The 27,973-nt window shown below is 36.2% G+C and overlaps 4 protein-coding genes across 4 annotated transcripts; 1 reads left to right on the top strand and 3 right to left on the bottom strand.

Annotated features, from left to right (window-relative positions):
- Positions 1-329: 329 nt before the first annotated feature.
- On the bottom strand, positions 330-3,821 carry LOC145642067 (protein REVERSION-TO-ETHYLENE SENSITIVITY1-like). Its single transcript, XM_081693146.1, has 3 exons — positions 3,665-3,821; positions 1,553-1,965; positions 330-896 (listed from the first exon to the last, which is right to left on the bottom strand). Exons 2-3 carry the CDS (start codon positions 1,847-1,849, stop codon positions 474-476), a joined length of 720 nt encoding a protein of 239 aa, XP_081549272.1. The 5' UTR covers positions 1,850-1,965; positions 3,665-3,821; the 3' UTR covers positions 330-473.
- On the bottom strand, positions 3,019-6,554 carry LOC145555383 (splicing factor Cactin-like). Its single transcript, XM_081617130.1, has 2 exons — positions 5,332-6,554; positions 3,019-3,160 (listed from the first exon to the last, which is right to left on the bottom strand). Exons 1-2 carry the CDS (start codon positions 6,552-6,554, stop codon positions 3,019-3,021), a joined length of 1,365 nt encoding a protein of 454 aa, XP_081473256.1.
- Positions 6,555-15,324: 8,770 nt separating this feature from the next.
- Positions 15,325-22,685, bottom strand: LOC145556352 (uncharacterized). The gene is made up of 4 exons (XM_081618003.1): positions 22,658-22,685; positions 18,718-18,830; positions 16,695-16,767; positions 15,325-16,133 (listed from the first exon to the last, which is right to left on the bottom strand). The coding sequence occupies exon 4, from the start codon at positions 16,122-16,124 to the stop codon at positions 15,525-15,527; it is 600 nt and encodes a 199-aa protein (XP_081474129.1). The 5' UTR covers positions 16,125-16,133; positions 16,695-16,767; positions 18,718-18,830; positions 22,658-22,685; the 3' UTR covers positions 15,325-15,524.
- A 4,082-nt stretch (positions 22,686-26,767) lies between these two features.
- Positions 26,768-27,706, top strand: LOC145555382 (uncharacterized). The gene has a single exon (XM_081617129.1). The coding sequence runs from the start codon at positions 26,768-26,770 to the stop codon at positions 27,704-27,706; it is 939 nt and encodes a 312-aa protein (XP_081473255.1).
- The last annotated feature ends 267 nt before the right edge of the window (positions 27,707-27,973 follow it).

The raw sequence follows: 27,973 nt of genomic DNA, 5'->3' as shown, positions 1-27,973 counted from the left end.
CAACACCCGAATATACATCAGTCCATGCTCTTCAAGTTCCTGAACAAATTTGTCTTTCTTTCATCCTTTCATATATGAAATGGCCAAGAACAATGGAAGTTTCTCCTTTCTTTGGCTCCAAAATTGTTCTGGCCTTGCATCCTGTGTTATTAGCCAATATCAATTTTTTTATAACAGGACCTGTTCTAAAACATTCGAATGCTTGTTCTGAATTATGTTTCAGAGATGGCTGGAATAAAATTGTGTTCTGAGCTTGTCATGAGGAAAAATCAATGCAGAACATAAAGAGCCAGATGGAATCAATATCTGTGCAACGCCGAAATTATATATAAAAAAAAGTTCCCTTCATTTCCCTGTAAATATCCCAGCCTTGCATAAGTCTACAGTTGCAACCTCTACAAATGTTCACCTGTACCATGCTGCCATTTACAACTTACAAAAGCTTGAATTATTATTACCAAATCTCGAATCACCTAGCATTCTAGTATGTTGTTGACAACATAGGTTCCTACGACAAACCAAGCAAGAAGCATAAGAGAAAAAGATAGCAGTGCAATCAAGAAGGGCCAGCCAACCATGTAAATGCCGAGGCACAGAACCGCAAGAAAAGGCAAAAAGGATCTTAAGACTGACATGCCATCCACCCATCTTCCCTTGCATAGGACCACTGCAGCAACATTAATCATGTTCCAGCTCATTGATCCACCATAGCAAAGGCGATTCAGACAGTTGGCCACAAACGAGTGGCAATTGCACGTAAAGAGATTGTATGATTTGTTCTCATAGTGACGCAAACTTGTTTCTAGAGCGTCATCCCAAGATATAGCAGTGCCAAGCTCGTGATGTTTGTAGCGCTGCTCGCATTTGTGCTTTGATAGATTCTGAGGAAAGCAGCACTACAATAAACAACACAAATAGGGTTAAATGAATATATGATCATCTTCCAATTTATTTCTTCCACACAGAGTGTCTAATTCCAACCAAAATAACAAAACAGATGCACCAATTGAATGCACAATAATATTCCATTATGTATATATCAACCAAATTTCATCAAATTTTCAAACTAGTTCCAAGAGAGAAAAAAAAAAAACACAATTAGATCTTAAAGATTACATCAGATAAACTATATACGTAGTATATGGTTAAAAGAAGGTTCTAGCTTCATAAAGCAACCTTAACATTGACCTTGAAAGATTTTACCAACAGTCTGTTAATTATTTATTTAATGTCATATCACTGCATGTCTGCAAGTAAAAAGATAAGCATATACCATTTTGAAGAAACACAACTTGCAGTATAATTTAAACAGATAATATTGTTTGAGATAACGTTTTTGCCTAAAAACAAGACATTATACATGTAAGTTGTACATAATAATAAACAAGTGGTGGAAAACAAGCAATAATCCTCTCAGTTGTAAGGATTTTAGTACAGTTTTAGACTTTTAATTAAGATATAATTATAAATTCTCAATAATCCTAATTATAGCACAGGAATTAACAGCCTCAAATAATGCTGGTGGAAGTATTCAAAGTTAGCAGGGCAATACCTGTCTTCTGTCAAGTTGGTAATATCTTGCCACTGCACCAAATGCAAAATCGTTTACAGTTACCAGATTAGACCCAGAAAAGTCAAGAATAGAGCCATCCTCTCGACATATGCCAACATGTCCAATAAAAGGTGCCAACCATGAGACAACTGGAAGTGGAGTCCAAACTAAACAACACGGGAACTTCGACTTAACTGGATCAATATCATCAAGAGGCCATAGTTCATCTAGCACGCTTACAGTTTCATCAGTGCTACCTGCTTCTAAACCCATTCCAGAAAGTGTTGCATGTATCATAAGGCTATCTTAGATGGTTTGAGAAGATGTGTAACATATCAAATATTGATTTCAAACATATTCCATTGCTCCCAATGTTAATCAGCATTCCCACACGCACATTCCAACTCAGAAACCTGAAAGAAGAAATTAATGAGCGTTTTATTTACAGTACAATTGCAGACAGACATTTAAAAACACCAGTTAAAAAAAATGGGAAGTAATTTTTTCTTGAATATTTGTCAAAACCAAAAACTTTATAAAGTAGTTCTTCCATTTGGAATATCTTTAGCCTTGCAAGATCTCAGCATTCAACCAATTATAACTAACGTGTAAAACTCGGACCAAAGAGTAATACATAGGTTGAAACCTCAGTATCGCTAGGGTCTTGGATAAAGCCAATATACCAAATATACCATAATAGACTGCTGAGAAGAGACTAAAAGAATAATCCTGCTGATGTCTGCTTTCTGTGCAAAAGGAGTCGTCTGTTTACACATTGTAAATCCACAACTCGTGAAGGTTGTTTCAACTGTAGATTACTCTAGATAACATGAAGGAGAGAACAAGGTTCAAAATCTTGCACTAATGTTTTCCTGCTATTACCTCACCCAAAAAAGACCACCTTAGTTGCTGGTATGTTAAGGAGATGTGACAAGAGAAGTGACCAGTAAGTAGAAATAGAGATTGTGTGAGTGTATGATGCCTATTGAGGAAAAATCACCACATTTCTGGAGGTTAAATTGTTAGGATACAAACCCAATACAAAGGCTCAGTATGTTGTCAAGTCCAACACTATGCAAACAAGGGAAACTACAATGTCACCTGAGTCCCCCCCCCCCCACCCCACAACACATACACACACACCCAATTCAAGTGAATTGCAATACTAGCATTGTATATACCAAATCAAAAACCGAAAAATACGTTTCAATGCGTAATTACAACCACCACCAAAAAAACAACAAAGCCTTAATCCCAATGATGTGTCAACAACATGAACCATGATTTTATCTCCAATTAACATCAAACATGATCCCTTCTTTCCATACCCTTTTCTCCATGTTTCAATGCTTAATATTCTATAAAAATTAAGCTTTAGAAACTATGCTAAAATGCTTATATTTGTCTTCAATCTAGGAGCATTGAGGAGGACTTTTGCAATACACAAAACTTTGGGCAAGAATTTTTCAAAGACAATATTCGTTGCAGCCAAGACGAACATTTAGCAGCAACATTTTCCTTGCAATTATACTCGTCTTGACAGCAATGAATATTGCCTTGGAAAAACCACTACCAAAAACTTTTGTCAATGCAGGATTTCCCCATATCCTTTCCAATGCAAACAACCCAAATCATAAATCTCTGACACATATACAGGCACAAAAATTGTGACCCTATTCAATATCCATCCTCTACTCGATTTTTTCCAAGCATTATATAATTTTTTCCAAATCATAATCTCTGACACATATACAGGCACAAAAATTGTGACCCTATTCAATATCCATCCCTCTACTCAATTTTTTCAAGCATTATACCCTCCTTCCCAATAAACCCACGAAAAATTACAAAAAAATCAAATCTTTTTCCCCAATTCAGGCTACTGGATTCATTAAACCCACAAAATAATACATAAAATCCCACCAAAAATAATATTTCCAGACTAAGACATTCAATGAAAAATGGAAAAAATAGCAACAAGAATGAATCTAAACCAACCAAACAAATCAACTTAATTAAATTTCAACTAAATAAGAAAAAATTAAATTCAAAGCAAATAAAATAAAATAAATAAATACAGCTTAAAATTATAAGATTGAAGAGAATTATTACCAAGAAGAAGAGCATAAAAGGAAGAACAGATCAGAAAATGTGTTCTATTTTCCAGTTGAAGGGTGTTGTGTTTGCTTCTGTTTTTCATGTTGCAAAAACCACCTGCCAAACCACCACCGCTTTCTTTTATTTCCAAAGATTTCATCTTTCCCAATAATTAAATAAAATAATTAAAATTTAAAAAGGGGGGTGAATTTCTTCTTCAAGAAAATAGATTGGAAGTTGGAAAAACGGAAAGGTTCATGAACCTCTTTTTTCTTTATTTTATCTAAGTTTTGGTTGGTGGGTCCATTCCACTTTTTACTTTTTTTTAGCAAAGGGGGTTGGATCTTGTGATCATGAGTCTACTCTAGGTTGGTGAGGTGTAATGCTGAGTGTTTGACACGTGTAATTTGAGAGATATTATGTTTTGATTAGTGCTGAGTATTTGACACGTGTCTTTTGATAGGATATTAAAGGTTGATTAGTGTAGCAATTAAAGGTGAGGTTGATTGTAGAGGAAAATTAGGATTTGAAGAATGCAAATGGAAAGTGGGACCCACAAGATCTAGTCAGTAGTCATATGTTAGGATTAATGTCACTATTTGTAACTGTTACTTTTGGGTGAATTTGTGGTTTTGAGGTTTCTATGGAAAATATCTAAATTTTTTTAGTTCAGCAAATTATGGAAGTTGAAGACCTAATTAACAATGACTAATACGGTTGATTTGATGGTCCTAAATCACTTGGGGATTGGAGTCGATGGTAATACTATTTGGGTATATATCAAAGAATATTGTCAAGGTTTACTGATTTAGTGGGTAAAGTTGTATGTGAGTCGTAACTCGTATTGAACATTCATGTTTTAGGATTGGTTATCTTAACACGTTAGATATATGTCATGTCGTGTCGAATATTTTGAAAGATCAATTTAGGCATAATTCAAGCTCATGTGTCATCACAATGTCTAAAATAAATTTCACTTATTTTATCATATCGTGCTTTTTAATAGATATGATCTAAGTACAACCCACGACCCAACATGGAATGTAACATGTCATGTCTACTCCGGTCCATGTTGTTTACACGATGGACCAAGTTGTGTCATGCCATAAGCCAATCCTACCTATTGCCATGCTTGTAAGTTTCTTCATCTAAACTTTATTTTTCATACTTATAATGCCAGCATAAACAAAAGCTAAGTGTTGGGTTGATTTCAGCAAAAGTAGCATCCGAAATCTGAGACAAATATGGCAATAGGCTAATAAAATTGACATTTAGATAGCTAATTAAAACCATCTTCAACAGGCCAGCTAAGTTAGTGTGTTCAACAGCTTCTATTATTAAAATTGACAGCTAAGTTAGTAAGTTAGCATGATTGAATAGAGAATGCTAGCAGATGGATTAACACATTGACAGAGAGCTAATATTTGTTCTCTAAAACACATCTCATGGAAAACATTAGTGTTAAATTAGGAGCAACGATCATCAGATACATTTGATAAATATAACGCATGAATTCAAGTATGTACTAATTTGTGTCTGCACATATTTATTTAATTAATGTAAAAATAAATAGTAATTAATCAAAGTATCAATTCTTTTATTTAATTAATAAAAGCAATATATGTCTACACATATAATATCACCGTCGATAATGAAACCTCTTAAAGTTGAAAAAAACACACAGTAACCCCTTTTCAAAGGTACATCTATAGCCCTTTTTAGGCGAATACTCCCATTCCATATTAGGAATTCGAAACGCTATATCTTGGTAAGGAGGAGCAGCTTGAAATCGTAATACACATGTTTCGGTGCTATCTCCGTCTCTCTGAATTGAGCACGTAGGAGCCTTAGTTTTGTCAACAAGATGGGGGTAGAAAATACTGAACTTGTACCCTAGTACAGTCTTGGGAGGAGGGTTATCTCGGTCATAATGTGTCCTATTATACATGTTCCATGAGTAACCAGTATGAACCTTTACCGTGTACTTAGGCTTTCTTGGAGCATTGGAATCAACTACAACGTCGCCTTCATCCAACAAAACACTGTCTTCATCAGAATCGATTATTATTGCATCGTCGAAGGAGTCCTCTAACTCTGGTGTACTCATGGTTTCTTGAGAGAAGTCTTTCGAGTTTTCGTGTTGGTAGTCCTTAAGAAACATCTTAGCCTTGTAAAGGGGAATCAGTCTAAGCACCGCCTCCCAATACTCAACCACATTGGCCTTCCCAGAACGCATCTCTGACTCGATCTGTGATTGTAGTGCAAGCAGCTCTTTGTAAGTACAAATCCCTTGCAAGAAGTCCCTCACATCCGTTTCGACACTCGGATGCACACCACCAACAACACATAAGTTGTCATCCTTTCTCATAGCCTCTTCACGCATCTTCCACTCACAAATCACCAATATCGCCTCCCAAAACTCCCCCTTAACATGATGGTTAAGAAGCTCTTGAATATCATAATAAAGCTCTTCAAGTTGTCCAAGAGATAAGCCTTTGAAAAGTTGATCATAATCATCAACATTAAACTCATGATGATTTACTAAGGTGAGGATGTCAATAGGCTTGGCAGCCCCTCGACGAAAGCGAATCCTGGACCTAACAAGACTCTGTTCAACAACAAACGCGTCCTCTTTCTTGACACTCAAGTCATAGTCAAGATAAGCCACAGCGGCCTTAGCTCGTTCTCTTTGTAAAAACAACTCCTCGTTTCGCCCTGCCGTCTCTGCTCTCCTCTTCTTTACCTTCTCTAGCTCGGCCAGACACTCCCTTTGCCTCTTCTTTTCGGCCTTAACATCCAATAATGCCGCCGTAACTCCAACACGAGACACGTCTCTCTCAATTTTTTTCCACCATAAAAACTTATCATTACTACTCTTCTTCAGCTTCTTCTTCGCCACTCTCATCATATTTTGATTGGTTTTTTTTTTTTGTTATGAGTTTGTTTAATCTTATAATTTATTTGGTACTTTATCTCAATATATAGAATTATGAAACCGACCTAATATGTATACGATACTGTAATAGAATCCACAATCCTAATAAACAGCTAAACTGATAGATATTTTATTAGGCAGGATAATATTTGTGGTAGATTCTGCATATATTTTGTATCCTTATATTTGTCGTAGATTTTGGATATAATATCTCCACTAAGGAATCCAATTGCAACATACAAAAAAATAATTAGGGGTGTTCGCGGTGCGGTTACCGCAGTTTGCGGTTTAATCGTATTTTATTAAAATTGTAATTATTCTTTTTAAACCAAAATTTTTATTTTAGGGTTCGTTTGGCATTGATGTGGTTTTCTGTTTTTTAGTTTTTTGTTTTTTAAAAGTATATTATATATGTCACATAATGAATCAAAAATTATTTAGACTTATTAAAATCATGATAATTTTGAAAACTGACAACAAAAAAGTGGAAACACCTTTTTCTTGTTTCCTGTTTTTGGTTTTTAGTTTTCAAAAAAACAGGAAACTAAAAACAAAAAATGATGCCAAACAATTAGTTGATAATTTAAATATTAAACTCTTTTTATTAACCTTTAATTAACTAATAGTAAAAAATTAGCTCATATATTTTAGTTCTTTAATATAATTTTAATGAAAATATAGTATAAAAATCGCAAACCGCATTAAAGTGCGGTTTGCGATGCGGTTTGGTCTCAATTATTTTGGAAACCGCAAACCGTGGTTTGATCATTTTAAAAAACCGCACCGCAATTTTCAAACCGCACCAAACCGCAAAATTGCAAAAGTTATATCCTCAATTTTAACAATAAATATGGAATAATGCAGTTTCATGTCTGATTTGAAATTGTTGAAGGTTTTTTATTTTTTATTTTTTTTTTGGATTTGCATGCGGCTTGATTGGGTATTTTGTAAGGAGTTCTTAAATTATTTGATTGGATACAATAAGATAGCCATCCGGTTCAGCAGATCAAACTGGCTTGATTGATTTTTTCGTAAGGAGTTCTTAATATTTTTTTTTTCTTATTTATCTGGGTTGCTCTAAGAATGGTGGGTTTAGTTTTGTGGGGTACATGATTGATTATTTTGGGATTATGTTCTTTATTTTTTGACTGGTTAAATTAGGTGTGGTAAAATTAATTTTTGTTTTAAATTATCCTAGTGATGAAATTTGCATGTATATTGCCGTGTTCAAACGAAGAAGAATGAGGTTGGTTTTTCTCTAAAATTTCGCCTAATTTTCTTTGCTCAATCTATCCGATGCATTTCTTTTTTTAATAACCTGCTTTTCTTATTAATTTGTTTTACGGAGTAATTATGTATTTTGTTCAATTTTTTACATCGTGTTTTTTTTTTTTAAGTTGGGCTACATGGGTCTGATGCGAAGACTGAAGTACTCAAGTCATACTAATTGTAATTATAAGTGTATACATTTTATTGTTGGAATTTCAAAGAGTTGATTTTGTTTATATATAAGTTAATTTTTAGTCTGAAAGTACCATTTTTTCGCCATTGAAATGAAGCGTATAAATTAAAATTTCAAAATTAATATGAGAACAACATGATAATATTAAAGTGGAATTTTTTTGTAAGACTTGTTGTAAGGTATAAGAGGTTTGTTAAATACAACTAAACATACCTAACATTTCAAATAACTGGTCCTTTTCCCTTAACATATTTTTACTTCGTACCACACATAACTAGAGGTATCAAGATTGAGCCGATTCGAACAAAATCATCTGTTTTGAACTGTAATCGATCCGATTTAATCCAAAAAACTCATGACCCAAACCCGATCTGTAACCGAATTGAACTCTATTCGAATTTGAATTTGACCTGATCATAATAATGTGAATATGTACTATTGACTATTGAGGGCCACTATGTTCAGCATAGCGGCGTACCTAGTCACACGAGCTTTAATAAAGGTTATTATGTTAACAACAATAGTTAAACATACAAATTATTAAATAGACCTAGTTATTTTATTGAAATATAGTCATTGTGACATTATAAAAAAGCTATCAATCAGTTAATTATGTACTCCATAATTGAAATTTTTTAATATACTTGTTGATATGAAATATCCAAGGAAAGACAAGTAAAAGGGAGGAGAAATCAAGTAACAACAAGTTCAAACCAACAAACCAAGATAACCTATCTCAAATTCACAAAGATAGATGAAATAGGGGTCTTAATCAAAGCCAACACCAAGTAAAGCTAAGATTAAGGTGTAACCACAAAGATTACAAGGGATGCAATCACAAAGAAAGCAAGATAATCACAAAGATTATGGTAGAGAGTGAAAGTCTCTTGATTACAAAGTTCAACAAAAATTAATGTGCAAAAACGTCTTAAAACAACTTAAATAGTTCGCACAAACTGGCAGAAAAACGGGAAAAGGTTCGGCCGAACTCTGGGTAAGTTCGGTCGAACTTGTGGGTAGGTTCGGTCGAACTTTTTGAGTTTGGCCACTCCTGCAAAGATGCAAAAATCAGCTCTGAAACTGCTTGGGAGTTCGGGCGAACCACAGTGTAGGTTCGACCGAACTTCCCTGCTCCTGGACAGCTCAACTTCAAACGTTCATAACTTCTTCGTTTCTCGCTCAAATTTGGCATGTGACCAGTTGTTGAAAAGCTCTTGAACTCTACTTTCACCTCCAACTTGAATCACCTAAAAATTCTTTGTAACTAAGGAGATATGGCTGAATGAAGTAGCTGCATCATATATTGATAAGCTTCTTTTCTTCAAGTGTGATGATGGTTAGCCCCGAAAGGTGACCTCCAAGGAGCTTGGCCCTACTTCGTGTCATGACACGTGGCATGTCTTCCACTTCTTCCACTAAGTTCCATGCACCCGCGTCAAACCCCTCCTTTTCAAAAGGAATTGCCCTCAATTCCGGATCATCATCACCAATATCATCTTCAAAGAGAAAAGGAGCAAGATCACCAACATTAAAGGTAGCATGAACACCAAAGTCTCCCGGTAGTTTGAGCTTATAAGCATTAGGTCCAACTCTTTCCACAACTTCAAAGGGGCCTTCGGACCTTGGCATGAGCTTGTTCTTTCTCTTAGCCGGGAATCTTTCCTTTCGAAGATGGAGCCACACAAGATCACCTACATTGAATTCCCTTGGCTTTTTGAATTTGTTTGCCCTTGCCTTGTAACTCTCATTTGTCTTCTCAATTCTCTTCTTGACATCTTCATGAAGCCTTTTCATCATTTCAACTCTATCTTTTGCCTCAAAGCTCAACTCCTCTTGAGGGATACTAGGCAACAAGTCAAGTGGTAGGCGGGGATTAAAACCATACACTACTTCAAATGGTGTTTTCCCGGTAGCTATGCAATGAGAGCGGTTGTAAGCAAATTCAACTTGAGGTAGCTTAAGATCCCAATCTTTCATGTGTTTGCTAATGATAGCTCGGAGAACGGTGGACATGGTACGATTAGTCACCTCGGTTTGGCCATCGGTTTGAGGGTGACTAGAGGTACTAAACAAGAGCTTGGTTCCCACTAACTTCCACAAAGTCTTCCAAAAGTAGCTCAAGAACTTAGGATCACGGTCCGACACAATACTTTTTGGAATGCCATGAAGCTTCACCACTTCTCTAAAGAACAAGGTAGCCACATGAGAAGCGTCATCGGTCTTATGGCAAGGAATGAAGTGAGCCATCTTGCTAAAACGATCAACCACAACAAACACGGAATCATTTTGCCTTTGAGTGCGAGGGAGAGAAACCACAAAATCCATGCTAAGATCATCCCAAGGGTGACTAGGGACCGGAAGAGGAGAGTAGATTCCTTCACGGAATTGACTCTTAGCCTTGTGACAAGCCCCACAACGAGCTATCACATCTTGCACATCACCAAACATCTTGGGCCAATAAAAATGATCTCGAAGAATGTCATATGTTTTCGCAACCCCAAAGTTTCCTGCTAGCCCTCCTTGATGAGCTTCTTTAACAAGCAACCGTCGATGAGAGCATTTCGGAACGCAAAGCTTGTTTCCCTTGAAAAGGAAACCCTCTTGCACCATGAAAGAGCCATCGACCCCTTCGTCACACTTCTTCATCAACCCACCAAAATCCTCATCATCGTGATACAACTCTTTAAGCAACTCAAACCCTAAAAACTTCGCATCAAGAATAGTGATCATACAATGTCTCCTAGAAAGAGCATCGGCAACAACATTGCTATTCCCTTCCTTGTACTTAGAAGAGAAATTGAATGATTGGAGGAATTCAACCCATTTGGCATGCCTTGCATTGAGTTTATGAGAACCATTGATGTACTTGAGAGATTCATGATCGGAGTGTAGTACAAATGGTCTAGGCCTCAAGTAATGTGACCAATGATCAAGAGCCCTTACAATAGCATATAACTCCTTGTCATAGGTACTATATCTCATTCTTGCTCCACCAAGCTTCTCACTAAAATAGGAAACCGGCCTCCCTCCTTGCACAAGAACCGCTCCAACTCCAACCCCACTAGCATCACATTCAACTTCAAAGGGTTGATCAAAATTCGGAAGAGCTAAGATTGGAGCCTCACACAACTTCTTCTTGAGGTTCTCAAAAGCCCTTTGAGCCGATGGTGTCCACTCAAAAGTACCCTTCTTCATGCATTCGGTCACCGGGGCCAAAATAGTGCTAAAATTCTTCACAAACCTTCGATAGAAGGAAGCTAGACCATGGAAACTCCTAACTTGAGTGAGAGTAGTAGGAGTAGGCCAAGATTGAATGGCCTCCACTTTACTAGGGTCCATTGAGATCCCTACATTTAAAATCACGTAACCAAGAAAAACAATACTATCCACCATAAAAGTACATTTTTCCAACTTGGCAAAAAGCCGCCTACTTCTCAATGTTTCAAATACTTGCCTCAAATGTTTAGCATGATCAAGTTCACATTTGCTATAAACAAGTATGTCATCAAAATAAACAACAACAAATTTACCAATGAATGGGCGAAGTACCTCATTCATGAGCCTCATGAAAGTGCTAGGAGCATTAGAGAGCCCAAATGGCATAACTAGCCATTCATACAAGCCTTGCTTTGTCTTGAAAGCGGTCTTCCACTCATCTCCTTCACGCATACGAATTTGATGGTACCCCATCCTCAAGTCAATCTTCGAAAACACCTTGGAACCATGTAACTCATCAAGCATATCATCAAGTCGGGGAATAGGGAAGCGATACTTGATGGTGATGTTATTGATGGCCCTACTATCCACACACATCCTCCATGTACCATCCTTTTTCGGAACCAAAAGAGCCGAAACCGAACAAGGGCTAAGGGATTCCCTTACAAATCCTCTTTCAATCAACTCACCAACTTGTCTTTGAATCTCTCTTGCTTCATCGGGGGTACACCTATAAGCCGGTCTATTAGGGAGTTGTGATCCGGGAATAAGATCTATTTGATGTTCAATTCCCCTAATAGGTGGCAAACCGGGTGGGAGATCATCGGGGAAAACGTCATGGTACTCAACCAATACTTCCTTGACAAGGGGGTGGATTGGGTTCTCTCGCTCACTCTCTTGTGTTTCCCTAAGAAGACAAATAAAGACAATGTGTCCTTGATTTATCTCCTTTCCCATCTCATTTTCCCCAATGAGAAGGTTCTCTTTGATTGTGTTTCCCGTACCCAAGGGTTCTTTGTGTTTGATGGTGGGGGACAAGGGGTTGAGTACAATCTTTTTCTTATCCATCATAAATGAATAAGTGTTCTTTCTTCCATCATGCATCACATCTCTATCAAATTGCCAAGGTCTACTAAGCAATACATGACAAGCATCCATAGGCAATACATCACAAAGCACCTCATCCTTATATAACTTGCCAATTGAGAAAGAAAGAAGAGTTTGTTTCGTTACCTTCACCTCATTGTGATTGTTAAGCCATTAAAGCTTGTAGGGAGTAGGATGATCGGTAGTTTCAAGATTGAGCTTGCTCACCAATGTTGTTGAAGCCACATTAGTGCAAGAGCCACTATCGATGATAAGATTGCAAACCCGATCCTTGATGGTGCATCGAGTTTGGAAGATGTTTTCCCTTTGCTCTTCCGCTAAAGGGGTGGAAATGGAGTGAAGTGCTCTCCTCACTACAAGGATTTGACCCTCATCGGCGTCAACTACAATTTCATCCTCCTCATCATATATAGGGTCACCAAAATCCCTCTTCTCATCTTCGTACTCATCATCATCCATTTCACGAATCATCATAGCTCTACTATTTGGACACTCATTAGCAAAATGTCCATAGCCTCTACACTTGTAGCAATTCTTTCGATTTCCCATCTTGTTGTGATCATCTTTGTTAGGAAAATGCATGGGAGCCTTGCCTTTGTCATCTTTGACAATGGGCTTGCTTGTCTCGCCCTTTGGAGCAAAAGAATTCTTGAAGGTAGGCTTAGGATACCCACTAGCACTACTCACCTTGTCATACTTCTCAAACTTCAAAGCCACTTGCACCACTTGATCAAAACTTCCATGGGCATGCACATCAACCTTTTGCCCAAGCTTTCTTTCAAGACCACCAATATACCTAGCAATCTTATGCTCCGATGCTTCCTCAACTCCACTCATGATAGAAAGTTTTTCAAACTCCCCAGTATACTTCTCTACCGACATAGTTCCTTGCTTAAGAGAGTTCAATTTAAGATAAGCATCTTGCAAATAATCTCTAGGCACAAAAGCCTTGTTCATATGTTTCTTCAATTTCTCCCAAGAAGTGATTTTTGATTTTCCATCTTTCTTCCTACGATTCTTAAAGTTCTCATACCACAAAGAAGCATGTTTTTTGAGTTTAAGGATGGCCAATTTGAAACGTTTTTCATCATTATAACCCTTATATTCAAACACATTCTCCATACTTCTAACCCAATCAAGAAATTCATTGGGATCAAGATTACCTTCAAAGTCCGGAAATTCCAACTTGATGTCTCGGTCATGGTTGTCCTCATAGTGTCGTTGGCGGTGTTCCCTTCTCCGGTGAGGAGAGTGAGAGTCATCTTCTTCACTAGGGCTCCTCCTCCTTCTAGGACTTCTTCTATTCTCCAAGACCTCAAGAAGTCTATCAAACTTCCTTTCTAGAGCATCCAATCTAGAGTTTTCATTGTAACCTTCATCATCTTCATAATAGTATCTATCACCCATGTTTGAAGATAGACAGCTTGTATTTTTGAGGGAAATTTCAAATTTTTGTGGGAAAAGATGAGATCTTTTGAGAGGGGGAAAGAGAAAATAAAAAAAGGTAGGATCTTTCTAGGCTAAAAACCTAGGCTCTTGATACCAAATGATATGAAATATCCAAGGAAAGACAAGTAAAAGGGAGGAGAAATCAAGTAACAACAAGTTCAAACCAACAAACCAAGACAACCTATCTCAAATTCACAAAGATAGATGAAATAGGGGTCTTAATCAAAGCCAACACCAAGTAAAGCTAAGATTAAGGTGTAACCACAAAGATTAATCACAAATATTTCATATGGAGTATTATACTGTAATTAATCTCTTCCTATAAGGTAAGTATATTTTATTTATATACATTCCACAAATATATTATTCATTTATTTAATACGAGTATTATATACCACACAATATATGTAATTCATAATAATTTTTATTAGTTGTGTATGTAATACTCCCTAACTTTTAGAGTATTTATTGAGTATGATATAATTTTCTTTTTATTTTGTTGTAATTACAAAACTTTAATTTTATTTTGCAATTACATTTAAATTTTTATAATTCGACACAATATTAAAACTAATGATAAATGGTAAAAATTACCGTGCATGGCACGAGATCTAACCTAGTATAAATAATAAGTGTCAAATTATGGTAAATATATTCGTCAAAACGTCTTACTTTAGGTTGACAATAATATTACAAGTCACACAAAAAGGAAACTATGTTATAAATAAGGTTATAATGTTTAATATTTTATATGAAGTATTTATTAATCAAATTCAAATAAATAGAAATGATAGCAATATTTCTATATTTTTGTGTTTTAGATTCAAAAGTTTGATTCAATTTGAGGGTCAAATTACACGAAATGGACTAATATTACGTCACTTGCAAATGAATGGTCTATAAACATTAAATGTAACATAACCAGTGGCGTATTTAGGAATTTCGAATCGTGGGTTCGAAATATTAAAAAAACGATGATTATATATCAATTAAATATTTAATACATAAGTTCAAATTTTGCGACTCAATGTCCGCATCATCAATAGGAGACACAATATCTTCTTCTATTTGAGGATTCCAAGTCCCTAATAAACACATATTTGACAATGAGGGCAGAAAGAATCGAACCAAGACTTAGGAGGAACACGCTGATCTAACAGTGAGCTCCTTACCAATGCACCATACATACTCAACAAATTATTTGACTCACAAAAATGTCTCTAACCTTTTTTTTTTTTTTTTAATATTTAAAAAAAAATAAATTAAAACTAGTAACAGCTCCATTGAACCCCCCTACACTACATCCGCGGATCCGCCCATGAACATAACTTTCATCTACCATACATCAGTAGTTCAGTACATCAACTTAAGAATAATTTCAGACCGCGGTGCGTGCGGTCGTGCAAAGTGTTCAATACTAAGCTCATGCACAATTTTTTCTCTATATTAAACACATAGAATAATGCAAGCAATAAAATAATTCAAGTAACATAAACATTACAATTACATTTTATTTTGTCAATGTGAGAAACAAACAAATAATTATAATGTTGGCATCATCAAAAGTACACAACATTATAAAGCAACACAAACTTCTCTAAAAATTCTATGTGGGATTGCTCCTACACAAATTGTTAGAAGACTATATAGTGAATTATTACAACAATACAAACCTAACCTATCTATGCATTATGTATTTATGCCAATTAAAGGTGCGTAGGTGATACCAGACTGAACAGATAGTTCACTGCACCGATCTTCTTGCAGTCAATATACACAGATGCCGGCGGATCGTGGTTGATGTCCGCAAACGCGAGTGCATCTGCACCGGTGAGGATCATAATTTTTCCATATTCATTCAACAAGAACAAATCCCTACAATCTTGAACACCCAACTGCTCCATCACATTAAAAGCCCATAGCTTAATCCATGATTCCACCCCCACCCCTCCATCTTTAAACCTCCATAACTCTAAATAACCCTCGTTATACTTCCCCCAAGCAAACAAACAATCATTTATATTACACAAACCAAACCCCCAACGCCGCCCAACCCCATCGTCATCCCCTAAATTCGGTTTAGGCAACGGCATGATTTTGAATTCTTCTTTACCCAAATCGAACGCAAAGATGCACTTCGTAAGTGCCCCTTCCTTGCCTACAATCACACCCCAGTACAGTGTTTCCTTGATTAACTCTCCCACAAACTTACTACAAGCCCAAGGCTGTTTGTCATAATCTAGTGTTTTTTCAATATACTTATGTCTCCACTGTTTTGACCTTAAAGAATAAACCGACAACACCATATCAGCGTCCTGCATATCCTCCACAAAATCAATATTGATGATCTCATAATCAGCCAGCAGATTAACATAACCAAAACCATATTGTATTTCTTTCTCTTCAAATTCACGGTGGTCTTTGATTTCAATGTGGGATTCAATGCAAGGATTATATACCACATAATTATTGCACCATGCCTCATTAATTGATGAAAAAAACAGACAAATTAATCCATTGCTTGAGCCCATTAAGTCTACATAATATCCCAAATTTACAATTTCATCAAACTTATTGTAAAAACCCAATTCATCAACAATATTTAAATCAACTGAATTATTTTGAACCCCAATTAATTTCTTCTCAAAAGAAAAATTAATTGCTTGAAATTTCAAATCTGTAGAATGAACAAGAACCGATCTTGGGATTGAAGAACACTTTTGTTTTTCCCCTTTTCAATCAATCAAGATCCCAAGCTAAGCATTGAACTACAATAAAGAGCTAACTAACATAATTTCCACAAAATTCAACATTAAAGCTCCATAAAAAGCATCAAAAGACCAAAAAGATAAGAGTATGACACATCATCAACTTACCTCAAAGCTAATATTACAACTCTTGACGACTACATGATTTCCCCAATCTGTTTTCAGCTGGTGCCAAGTATGCCTAAAACAAATTTGAAAGCAAAGAGAGAACAAGGAACTTTAGTAAAACATAAATATATACTGATCACTTAACACAATTAAGCACCAATTTCTCCTTCCTAAATAGAGGTCAAAGCATAAAGGTACTCCAAAGTATGTAATATTGCAACCAGGGTTCCAAGAAGGATGTTAACTATGATTTTTCAGATACAGAACAACGTTGAGTTGAGTATTATCCATTTCTATTTCCTATTCTAAGTACAAATTTACGCCCTTAATCTTCTTTTTGTAAACACTGCATAAAACTTATGCCCTTTACACTTTGTTTGGATAGGAAGAAATGGAAGGAAAAGAAGAGAAGAGAAATAGAGGGGGACAAAATCTCTTGTTTGGGTAAAAGATTGGGGGAGGGAAGGGGAAGGAGAGGGAGGGATCCATTTTTTCTTTCTCTATAATAACCATAATCTCTCTAAAATTGGAGAGATTTGGAGGGAAAATGGAGCTCACCTCCTCCTCCCTTTCTTTTCCCTTCCCTTCCTCCATTTTCCCTCCCCTTCTTTTCCTTCCTTCTTTGCTATCCAAACTAAGCGTTACTGTCTTACGCATTAAAATGTGTAATCGAATCAAGACACTATTTCAGCCTAATAAGTCAAGTATAAGGGAGCCATAGCTATTATTCAAACTGCAAAGAACTACAAGGTAACATCATATGTACTCTTATGCTCAGGTGGACCCTAATGAGTTTGAGGGAAGAACAATTCAGGCTTCAGAAACTCTTGATTTGTATGACAAAAACGCCATGACACGTAAAGTATGTGCAAAGTGAACAAAGTCTGAAAGAGGAGAAAAGGACAGTTACACTTGATCAAGATAATATTTACAAAGTGGATCCCAAACATGATGATAATTAAGCAAATTACTAATTGGAGCACAAAATACAAACATCACTAAAGTTTTAGAATGATCTGTTTTCATGCCCCTTAGTGGAATCAAGATGATCTCAAACATGGCGTAGAAAATTAACAGTAACAAATATGGCTTACATGTTTGTTCATAAACTTTTAAGGCAGTCAAATATTTATAATCAGAGATACTTGTTGCTTAAGGTCTAATCTAGTAATCGTCAAGTATCCCAGACTTAGCATAGCAAATCAGAAATCACAATATAATTTATACAAATATATAAATTTTAGTTGATGTTGCTTAAGATGAAGCAGGAAAAGAGGTTCCAAGATAAAATAAGGGTTTTTTTCTTCATTAAAAATTGTAAATTCTGGTAGGGGAACTTCATTGAATATCCAGTTCTGCATAAACATGTGTTCAAGACATAATGGGAAGTGGAGCTTGACATCAAATTGGTATTAAAAATGACTAAATTATGTGAATTTAAAATAACTTAGAATGAGAAGTGGAGCTCAATTAGGCTCAAAGGTGCAACATATTAGTATTCAAAAATGACTGAACTATGTGATAAATTAGCTCCATCACACTTCATGCTTTATTTCATATCAACGTAAGTTGCACATGGAAATTTTTTAGCAACAAATCCGCTTGTTAATTATCTCATAACTTCAGTAAATATGACCAATATTTCAATACTTTACCAATGAAGACCCCTAATTGGACATACAAAAGTTAAAATATGTGATAATGTGAAATTAAACCCTAGACAATTGTTAGAATTATCAAATCAGGCTCCAAAAATCATACAAAGTTCTTGCTTGAGAATATCAGCATAAATTGCACATAGAAAATTTAAGCAACAAATTCGCTTATTAAATCTCTCATTACTTTAGTAAAAGTGCCAAATATTTCAATTATAATATGTCACTCAGCTCTTATATATCAAATTAATGATTTTTAGCCACAAAAAAAAAAAAAAAAAAAAAAAAAAAAAAAAAAAAAAAATGACAGGCAAAATATTGAACCTGGTGGACAAGATTCAAAAGAATATAAAGAGAAGTAACAATACCATTTATGCTCATCAATCTCAACCCAAGGATCATTGCATGTGTAAGTGAAATCCAACAGTAAAATAACCTGAACCAATAGGAATAGTCCTGCACCAAATTTTGACAGAAAACCAGCAAAATATTGAGGAATGCTAAGATAAATTTGTGAGACAGACAACACAAAAACACAATGCATGCATGCTAACTCTACACCCTGTTATCACTGGATGTACCCCTTGACAGACCATTTTCTTTTTTCTTATCCTTACACAAATGCCCAATTACATAAATCACATTTACAAAGTATAAATTACGTTCTTATTTATATATCCTTTTTTCTTGGTCAAAACATGTAATTAGTACATAACAAAAATATTATTAAGCGGTCCCAAACAATTTCTTGATAGTCCAAAAAAAAAAATCTAAGATTGATTTGCCTCAAATAAGCACAAACCGAATAACAAAACTCCTTTATATATCTAGCCTAATAATTTATGTCAATCTAATGTTTGAAAAAAAATATACATTACATAAATCATAAATAACAAAATTTTAGATAATAAAGATTTCTACTATTACAAACATATACAAGTATTATTTAGCCACCCAACCGCATTATAATTTAACATACTATACTGATTTATGGAATCACAAAATAACCTTATAGAGAATTGTTTAGTGAATAAAGCTTATAATTAACATAAACATATTGTTTGACTCAAAGTAAACATGCATTCAATCAATCAATCAATCAATCAAAGCCTTAATCCCAAAAGTGGGGTCGGCTAACATGAACCAAATTTGATTATTCCGTGTAGTCATCAACATAAATCTTTCTCCTCCATCCCTTACGATCCAAAACTTCATCCTCACGTAAATCCATGCACTTCATATCCTTCCTCACTCCTTCCAACCAAGTCATCTTTGGTCTCCCTCTTCCTCGTTTAATCCCTCCATGGTCCCACTCTTCCACTCTTCGCACCGGTGCACCCTCGGGTCTCCGTCTTACATGTCCAAACCAACGCAGACGATTTTCCCTTAATTTATCTACAATGCCCGCCACACCTACTTTCTTGCGAATAACCTCATTTCTGATTCTATCTCTTAAAGTGTTTCCACACATCCACCTTAACATGCGCATTTCCGTAACCTCCATCTTTTTAATATGCTCTTTCTTAGAAGCCCAACATTCTGTACCATAGAGCAACACTGGTCTTATGGCAGTCCTGTAGAATTTTCCCTTCAACTTTAAGGGAATGCTGCGGTCGCATAGCACTCCCGTGGCCGCTCTCCATTTAAGCCACCCTGACTTAATCCTGTGGGTCACGTCTTGATCAATGTCACCATTCTTCTGGATGATCGACCCTAGGTACTTAAAACATTCACTCATGGTCAAATCCTTTCCATCCAAACTCACCACTTCATTGCTTGTCCCCCTCTGAGTGCCAAAACGACATACCAAATATTCAGTCTTACTCCGACTTAGCTTAAACCCTCTAGATTCCAACCTTTGCCTCCATTGCTCCAACTTGACATTAACCCCATCCTTAGTCTCATCCACCAAAACGATATCATCTGCGAACAGCATACACCATGGAACCTCATCTTGAATTGGTCTAGTTAATTCGTCTAGAACCGTTGCAAAAAGAAAAGGGCTTAATGCAGACCCTTGATGCAATCCGATTGTAATAGGGAAATCTTTTGTCAACCCTCCGCATGTCCTCACATTTGTTGACACATCCCGATACATATCCTTAACTAGGTCTACATACCTTCGTGGGATACCTTTCTTCAACATTGCCCACCAAAGTATCTCTCTTGGCACCTTGTCATATGCCTTCTCTAAATCAATAAAGACCATATGAAGATCTTTCTTCTTTACCCTATAAAACTCCATCATTTGTCTTATCAAATGGATTGCCTCCATAGTAGATCTCCCAGGCATAAAACCAAATTGGTTATCTGAAATGCTTGTGCATGCCCTCAACCTTTGTTCAATCACCCTTTCCCACAACTTCATAGTATGGCTCATAAGCTTAATTCCTCGATAATTAGAAAAATCTTGAGCGTCTCCTTTGTTTTTATAAACCGGGACCAAGGTGCTCTTCCTCCAATCTTGTGGGATCCTTGTAGCCGTCCATATCTTGTTGAAAAGGTTTGTTAACCAATCAATACCAATCTTACCCAAACACCTCCACACCTCTATCGGTACCCCATCAGGGCCAACCGCCTTCTTAGGTTTCATCTTCCTCAGTGCAATCTCCACCTCTACTCTCCTAATCCTTCGCACATACTCCATGTTGATTTCTTCATCACTCATAGAGGTATCTCCTATCACAACTCCATTACTTCCATTAAATAATTCATCGAAGTACCCCTTCCACCTGTCCTTGATGCCCTCCTCTTGCACTAGGACCATTTGGTTCTTATCTTTGACACACTTCACCATGCCAATATCCTTCCTTGCCTCTTGTCTTCTCTTTGCCATCTTATAAATGATCCTTTCTCCCTCCTTGGAATCAAGCTTTTCATAAACCTCCTGATATGCCTTTTCTTTTGCTTGGCGAACAGCTGCCTTTGCCTTACTCTTAGCCTCCTTATACGCTGCAAAGGTTTCATCACTCCTACATTTTCCTAAGGCTTGATAGCATTCCCTTTTTTGCTTAATTACTGCTTTCACCTCTTCATTCCACCACGAAGTATCTCTCTGTACCGAAGTTCTTCCCCTTACTTCCCCTAAGACCTCTTTGGCCACTCTTAGGAAACAGTTCTTCATTCGTAACCAGGTCATGTCCGGATCCACCTCTCCATCCCAATCCGCTTCTTCAATTACCTTTTCTGTAAAAACCTTAGCTTTTGCATCCCTTAGGGTCCACCATCTTATCCTTGGTTCTTCTTGTCTAACTTTTTTCTTCGCCTTCTCTTTCAGACGAATAGTCATTACCAATAGCCGGTGTTGGGTGACCACACTCTCCCCTGGGATAACCTTACAGTTTATGCAACTTTGTCTATCTATGCTCCTTGTGAGCAGGAAGTCTATTTGAGTTGCATTTGCTCCATTCCGAAAAGTTATCAAGTGTGAATCCCTCTTCTTAAACCAAGTATTAGCCAAAATTAAATCATATGATTGGGCAAAATCCATAATAGCTTCACCACCGGCGTCCCTCTGCCCATACCCAAAGCCTCCATGGACACTCTCATAGCCATCTCGGCTCGCCCCAACGTGCCCATTTAGATCCCCTCCAATATATAACTTCTCTGAGTGGTGGACACCCTGCACCACCTCGTCTAGGTCCTCCCAAAATTGTCGTTTCTCTTCTGCATCTAAACCCACTTGGGGAGCATAAGCACTGATAACATTCACAATCTCCTTGTCACATAGCAACTTCAGCCTTATCAACCTATCGTTCTTCCGATAGACCTCGATCACCTCTTTTGCCAACCTCTCATCGAGAACCACACCAACTCCGTTCCTAGCTCCACCATTCCTTGTTCTGTGGCTCGTTTCTTGCCCAACATACCATACCTTATACCCCAAAACCAGGCCTCGAGCTCCTTCTCCTGTCCATCTTGTCTCTTGGAGGCACATGATGTTCACGCGTCGTCTTTTCATTACTTCTACCAATTCTGCTGATTTTCCCGTAAGAGACCCCACATTCCAAGAACCAATCCGCAAACTAAATTCTTTTCTCCCACGCTCCCTCCTGATCCCAACCTGTTTGGCTCATGTCATGGGATGTGACGAAGTTTTATACTGGCTGTCACTGGCCTACCGTAACCCTCCTCCTTTATCCAGGCTTGGGACTGGCAGCGGGAAACCCACTGGCGGAGTTAAAGTAAACATGCATTAAAAACTTTTATTACGTAATTTTTTCAAAATTCTGTTGCTGATTATATCACAAATATGTCAAAATACTTTCATCAGATAATACAAGTCGACTCCCACAAGAAACAAGTACCTGAATGGTGAGGCTGAAATCCAAGACAGGATGGCTTAAACCATTTGGAATTGAAGTAAGACCTTTCCTACAAATACAGCTAAATCTGTGCACAGCAGCCACGACTGCACGTCCAACTCTATCTCAAAGTTTTCCCCCCCTGTATGAGTCGTAGAGATTAGAAAACCATACTTTTCATAGCATATGATATAATGCTCAGATTATAGTTAGGAGAAGTAGAAAACATGAAGTTTTCTTACTGATTAAAACTCATGATGAGGGCTTGACAAGACAGGATTCTCATTATATACAACAGAAGGCAAAACACAAGTTGAAATTTTAACCAAAAAAAAAAAAAAACCAAAAATCAAAGTAAACGAGTTCCGAAATATAGCAAAGAACCTGATATATTAACCTGTTTAGTTTTCAAATTATCAGTAGTACAGAGCACAGAACTAAAAATATCAAGTCTAATAGGAGTTCTCTGAGGCAACTTCAAAGTCTACTCAGAATTTCCACCTAAAATACATCAAAACCTCATAAATTATGGTTCATCTTACCATTAACAAAAACAAAAATCGAAATCAGACAAAACAAAACAATCACACAATAACCTCACTTGCTCTTCTCTCTCTTTTTTGCTAAAAAAAAATGTCAGAATAAACTCAGCAAACTATCACAATAAACTCAGCTCCTGTCATGTATGTAATCTTCATTTTTATGGGATCTTTTCATCAAGCTTCGGACAGTTTTGTTTTAAAAGATCCAAATCCATTTCCTTGCTCACATCATGGACTTTAATCTAACAAATCATGCAGCAAAATTACATTACAAAGAGTAGAACGCCTATTTCCTATTTCATCATCTTGGAACACATCAGAAAGTGTTTATTGTATGTTGCCACCATTACTGTTCAAGAGTTATGAAATTTAACAAAGCACATGCATTAATTAATGCCAATAAGGTAACTAAAAAGCCATGTGAGTACCACTCTAGAGATTTGGACGCAAATTAGACGGACATTAAATTTTTTATACATTGGAACTTAGGAGCTAATTTGCATATTTTGAACCCCAATGACACAAAAGGGAGAAGACGCATAAGCAAAAGAAAAGGTACATAAGCAATTATAGTTATATATAGAAAAATCATAAGCAATTAACAGAGGAATGATTAAATGCCTTTTTTTTTACCTTTGCATTACTAAACTAAACAACAATTCCTTGATCCAAGCAATTAACAGATACCATAATCAAAACCTAAACCGCTATAAAATCAAATGAACAAAACAGTAAACAAAATCAAAGCAAACCCATCAAAACAAAATGACCCAGAAAATTTAAACATCAGATCAATATAAAAAACAGTTATACCCACATAAAATTAAACCCAAATTAAATCCAAAAAAACCTACCAAAACTAACAAAGGAAGGCATAAAATTTAAGCTGAGGGAAGGTAGAACTCCGAGCTCAAACACTTAGGGGGCGTTTGGTTGGTGTATTTTTTTAATTGGAAACGGATTCGATTAAACCAATACCGTTACCATGTGTTTGGTTTGAAGGCATGGTAACAATTACCATTACCTAAGGGTAATGATTACCCCTTATTTGTTACCTCTCAAAAACTTTGGGTAACAAATACCCTTACCTTCCTTTTAATACAGCTGATTCCCAATTTTTTGTACAAATACTCCAAAACATTGTTTTCAAAATTCTAAATCAACAGTTCAGGCTTGATCTCAAGACGCTAGCTCCAATGCTACACACAGATCATCAACACACAATCAACTTCAAATTTGAAGGATTCATCTACGAAATGTCAGATCATTTCCTACTAACTCAACACAAATACACACACATTTTTAAACAAATAACAACAAAACAAAATAAAAACTAAAAAAGTAAGAGAAGTCATATGATGGCGTAAAGGTAGCCATAGATAACCACCAAGAGGAGAGAGACCCTCAATGCATTACAGGCTTCGAAATCGAAAAAACTGATGAAATCAAATCTGTAAAGCCCTTTCGATTTTCAAAATTAAAGAGATTGAACTCACAAGATAGTCAAATGTAACTACTTCAATAGCATCCAAGGCCTTTCATAGCATCTCTTTCCATCTACACAAAACATATACTACGTAATTAGATTAGTTCAACATAAAATTCACAGTCATAACTTTAACATTCTTAAACATAACTATATAGAAGATATACAGCATCATTTTGAGTAAAATTACATGCAAAATTCATTAAAATTTACCATTAATTCATGCATACAAAACTTAAAGCAGTATAATTTTCTAATCAAATGTTTTAACATAAAGTAATTTCAACTAATTAACTGAAATCTGAAGCAAAATGAGAAAGATGAAAGAAAGAGAGAGTAAACCTGATCATCCAATCGGAAGAGTTTATAAAAAAAATCAGACAACAGATAGTCAGCCTAATAAAATAAAATTCATTACTTCAATTTTATCAAATCAATTCAATTTATTTCTTTCTAAACCTAAGTCAGTCTAATCAAATTCAATTCAATTGAAACCAAATCAATTTCAAATGAAATCAAATCAAATTCGAAGAATTTTTGGAGGTTTTTCAGAGCAAGCTTGTACAACAATGGCGAATTTGTATATATCGTAGTGTCACAAATGGCAAACTTGTATGCTGACCAAATTGACTTTTCTGTTGCGAGCTCTGTCATCTCTTCAAATGGCCAAATTGACTACCAGAGGTATGCAAATGAAGATCCACGAATCTTTTGTTGTGGATGAAGATTCACGTTTCTTTTTCTTTTTACGACGTAACTAAAGGCCTTTCTAACGTCCTAAATTGTCCGTTACCTTAGCCAGGTCACCATCTGTACATATCAATAGAGTAAAGCACAAGTACAGTCCCTAAACTATTGTATTTGTGCACTTTTAGTCCCCAATTGGTCTTGTATGGACCCGGTCTACAATAAATTATTGTGGACCCAAAATTTGATACTTTCAAATAATATAATCACACTCTGGATGATATAATCACTCTTTTAGATGATATAATTATCTTTTTGTGAGTCATATTTTGATCTCATATCAAACCATTTAATGAGATTATATAATGAATGATGTAATTTATTAATTTGATACTTTTTATAATGATAAATTCACTTTTTGAGTGATACATTTACATAACAGTTTCAAGATGATATAATCACATTTGTAATAATATAATCACATTTGTAATAATATAATCACATTTCGTATGATATAATCACATTCGTATGGTATACTAGAAGGTTGGATCTACAATAAGTTATTGTAGACCGGGTCTATTCTAGTCTTTATATTTAGCCCCTCGACTTTTGTATGTGCATTTTTGGTCCCTCAATCACCTTGAGTGGTGTTTTCTTATCAAATAGTTTAGGGACTTAGCCTAGTCAGCATTAGTTTAGGGACCATAATTCATATTTTTATTTTATTTAATTTTTTTTGTTAGAATTTATTTTAAAATAGAATCTTTTTACTCCCTCCGTTACGAGTTACTCGCAACAAAGGGAGGAATTGCGGACTCCAATGCAAAACTTTTAAGGGGGTGTATTAAATAGTAAGGGTGTGTAATTAGGTGAGTTAAAAAGAGAGGGAAATTATGTGATCCCAATTTCTAAGGAGACCCATGTGACCCCTTTTTTTTTCTTACCTATTTCCCTCTCTTTTTGGCTGGCAACAAATTAGAGGGGTTTTTTTTTCCATCCAATTAATTTCCCTCCAAACTTTTCATGAAAAGTTTGAAATCAATAGAAAACACTTTTAAATTTTTGGGACATTCCTAATTTCAATACCAAAAGCTCCTTATTTAAAGGGGAATTACATGTTTCATTCATTTCCCATACATCATCAACAACACTGTTTTCGGTTTTGGGGTTGGGGGGGGAGGGGGGAAGCATAATTCAAAGTTAGATTACAAACCAAAAGTTGCCATTGTTTGCAAATTACAAAAACATCCGTCCACTAAAATTAGTCCTAATTCCTAATTGCTGAGTTAGTAGCAGCATTAGTCCTTTGTACAGAATTAGGCTCCATTGTAAGCTCCCAAAAAAAGGCAGAACAGCTCCACTTCATCACCTATCAACAGATCTGAAAAAAAAGGGACTCATGAAAGACGAATTTGATGAATTTTACAACATCAGCCAACTGCTCATGGAGCAGGACAGAGAAATGCAAGAGAGTACAGAATTGGGTCATGAATCCAACAGTATAGAAACAATTTCAGGCAGCAGTGAAGCAAGTACTCAGCAAGAGACAGAGTCCACAGAAACAGGGGACTCGGATGCAGAGGCAGAGGGTCATAATCAAGAAGAACAGAATGCAAGGCAGAACAGAGAACTCAACATCAATGAAAAGAGGCAAATAGTAGATGGCATCCTACTACACATGGAAAGGGACTCTCTTCCACGTGGCATGTTGTCCTCTTTGGCAAGAAAACATGGAGTACATAGATCAACAACAGGCAGATGGTTCCAAGAAATTAAGAAACACATTCAATTGGGTGATGTTGTAGATGTCATGAGCAAGAAGTTAGGCAAGACTGGTCCCAAGCCTAAGGAATACTCTGATGAGTGGCTTATGTCTGTGCCACTGTACAAGAGGACCACAAACATAAGCTATGGTGCAGCACTTAATGTAAATCATGTGGTCATACACAGATTAAAGAAAAAAGGCAGACTAAGGGCAATCACAGCAACTAATCACCCAACTTCAAGTGATAATCACAAAGTTGCAAGGCTAAAATGGGTGTTGCAGCATATCAATCCAGTACCAAGTGAAGGGGACCCATCATTTATGGACATGCAACATCAAATTCACATTGATGAAAAGTGGTTCTACTTGAACCCAAAGACAAAGACCTTTTACCTAAGACCTAATGAAGAGGTACCTTACAGAGCACAACAATCAAAGAGGTTCAAATTGAAGGCAATGTTCATGGGGATGATAGGGAAGCCTCTTTATGGTGAGGATGAGACTCTACTTCACTCAGGGAAGTATGGACTATTCCCTTTTGTGAAGTATGAAAGAGCAAAGAAAAAAAGCTAAAACAGAGAGGCAGGCACAATGGAAACAAAAGTCATTCAAAATGTCAACAGAGAAGCAATCAGAGACATGCAATGAGATATTTTCGTTAATTTTTTGACAATTTCGAGTTCGATTTAGACCCACAAAGGGTCAAAATGACCCCTAAAATCTTAACCGAACAATTACTATCACAAAAAAGTAACGACACACAAATCAAGACATTTTTTTATACACATATGAGACATTTACGTTATTTTTTTTTGCTAATTTGGGGTTAATTTGGATCAT

The sequence above is a fragment of the Chenopodium album genome, chromosome 8 (assembly GCF_948465745.1).
Source record: "Chenopodium album chromosome 8, dcCheAlbu1.1, whole genome shotgun sequence".
Lineage (NCBI taxonomy): Eukaryota > Viridiplantae > Streptophyta > Magnoliopsida > Caryophyllales > Amaranthaceae > Chenopodium > Chenopodium album.
This window is presented reverse-complemented; position numbering and strand designations above follow the sequence as displayed.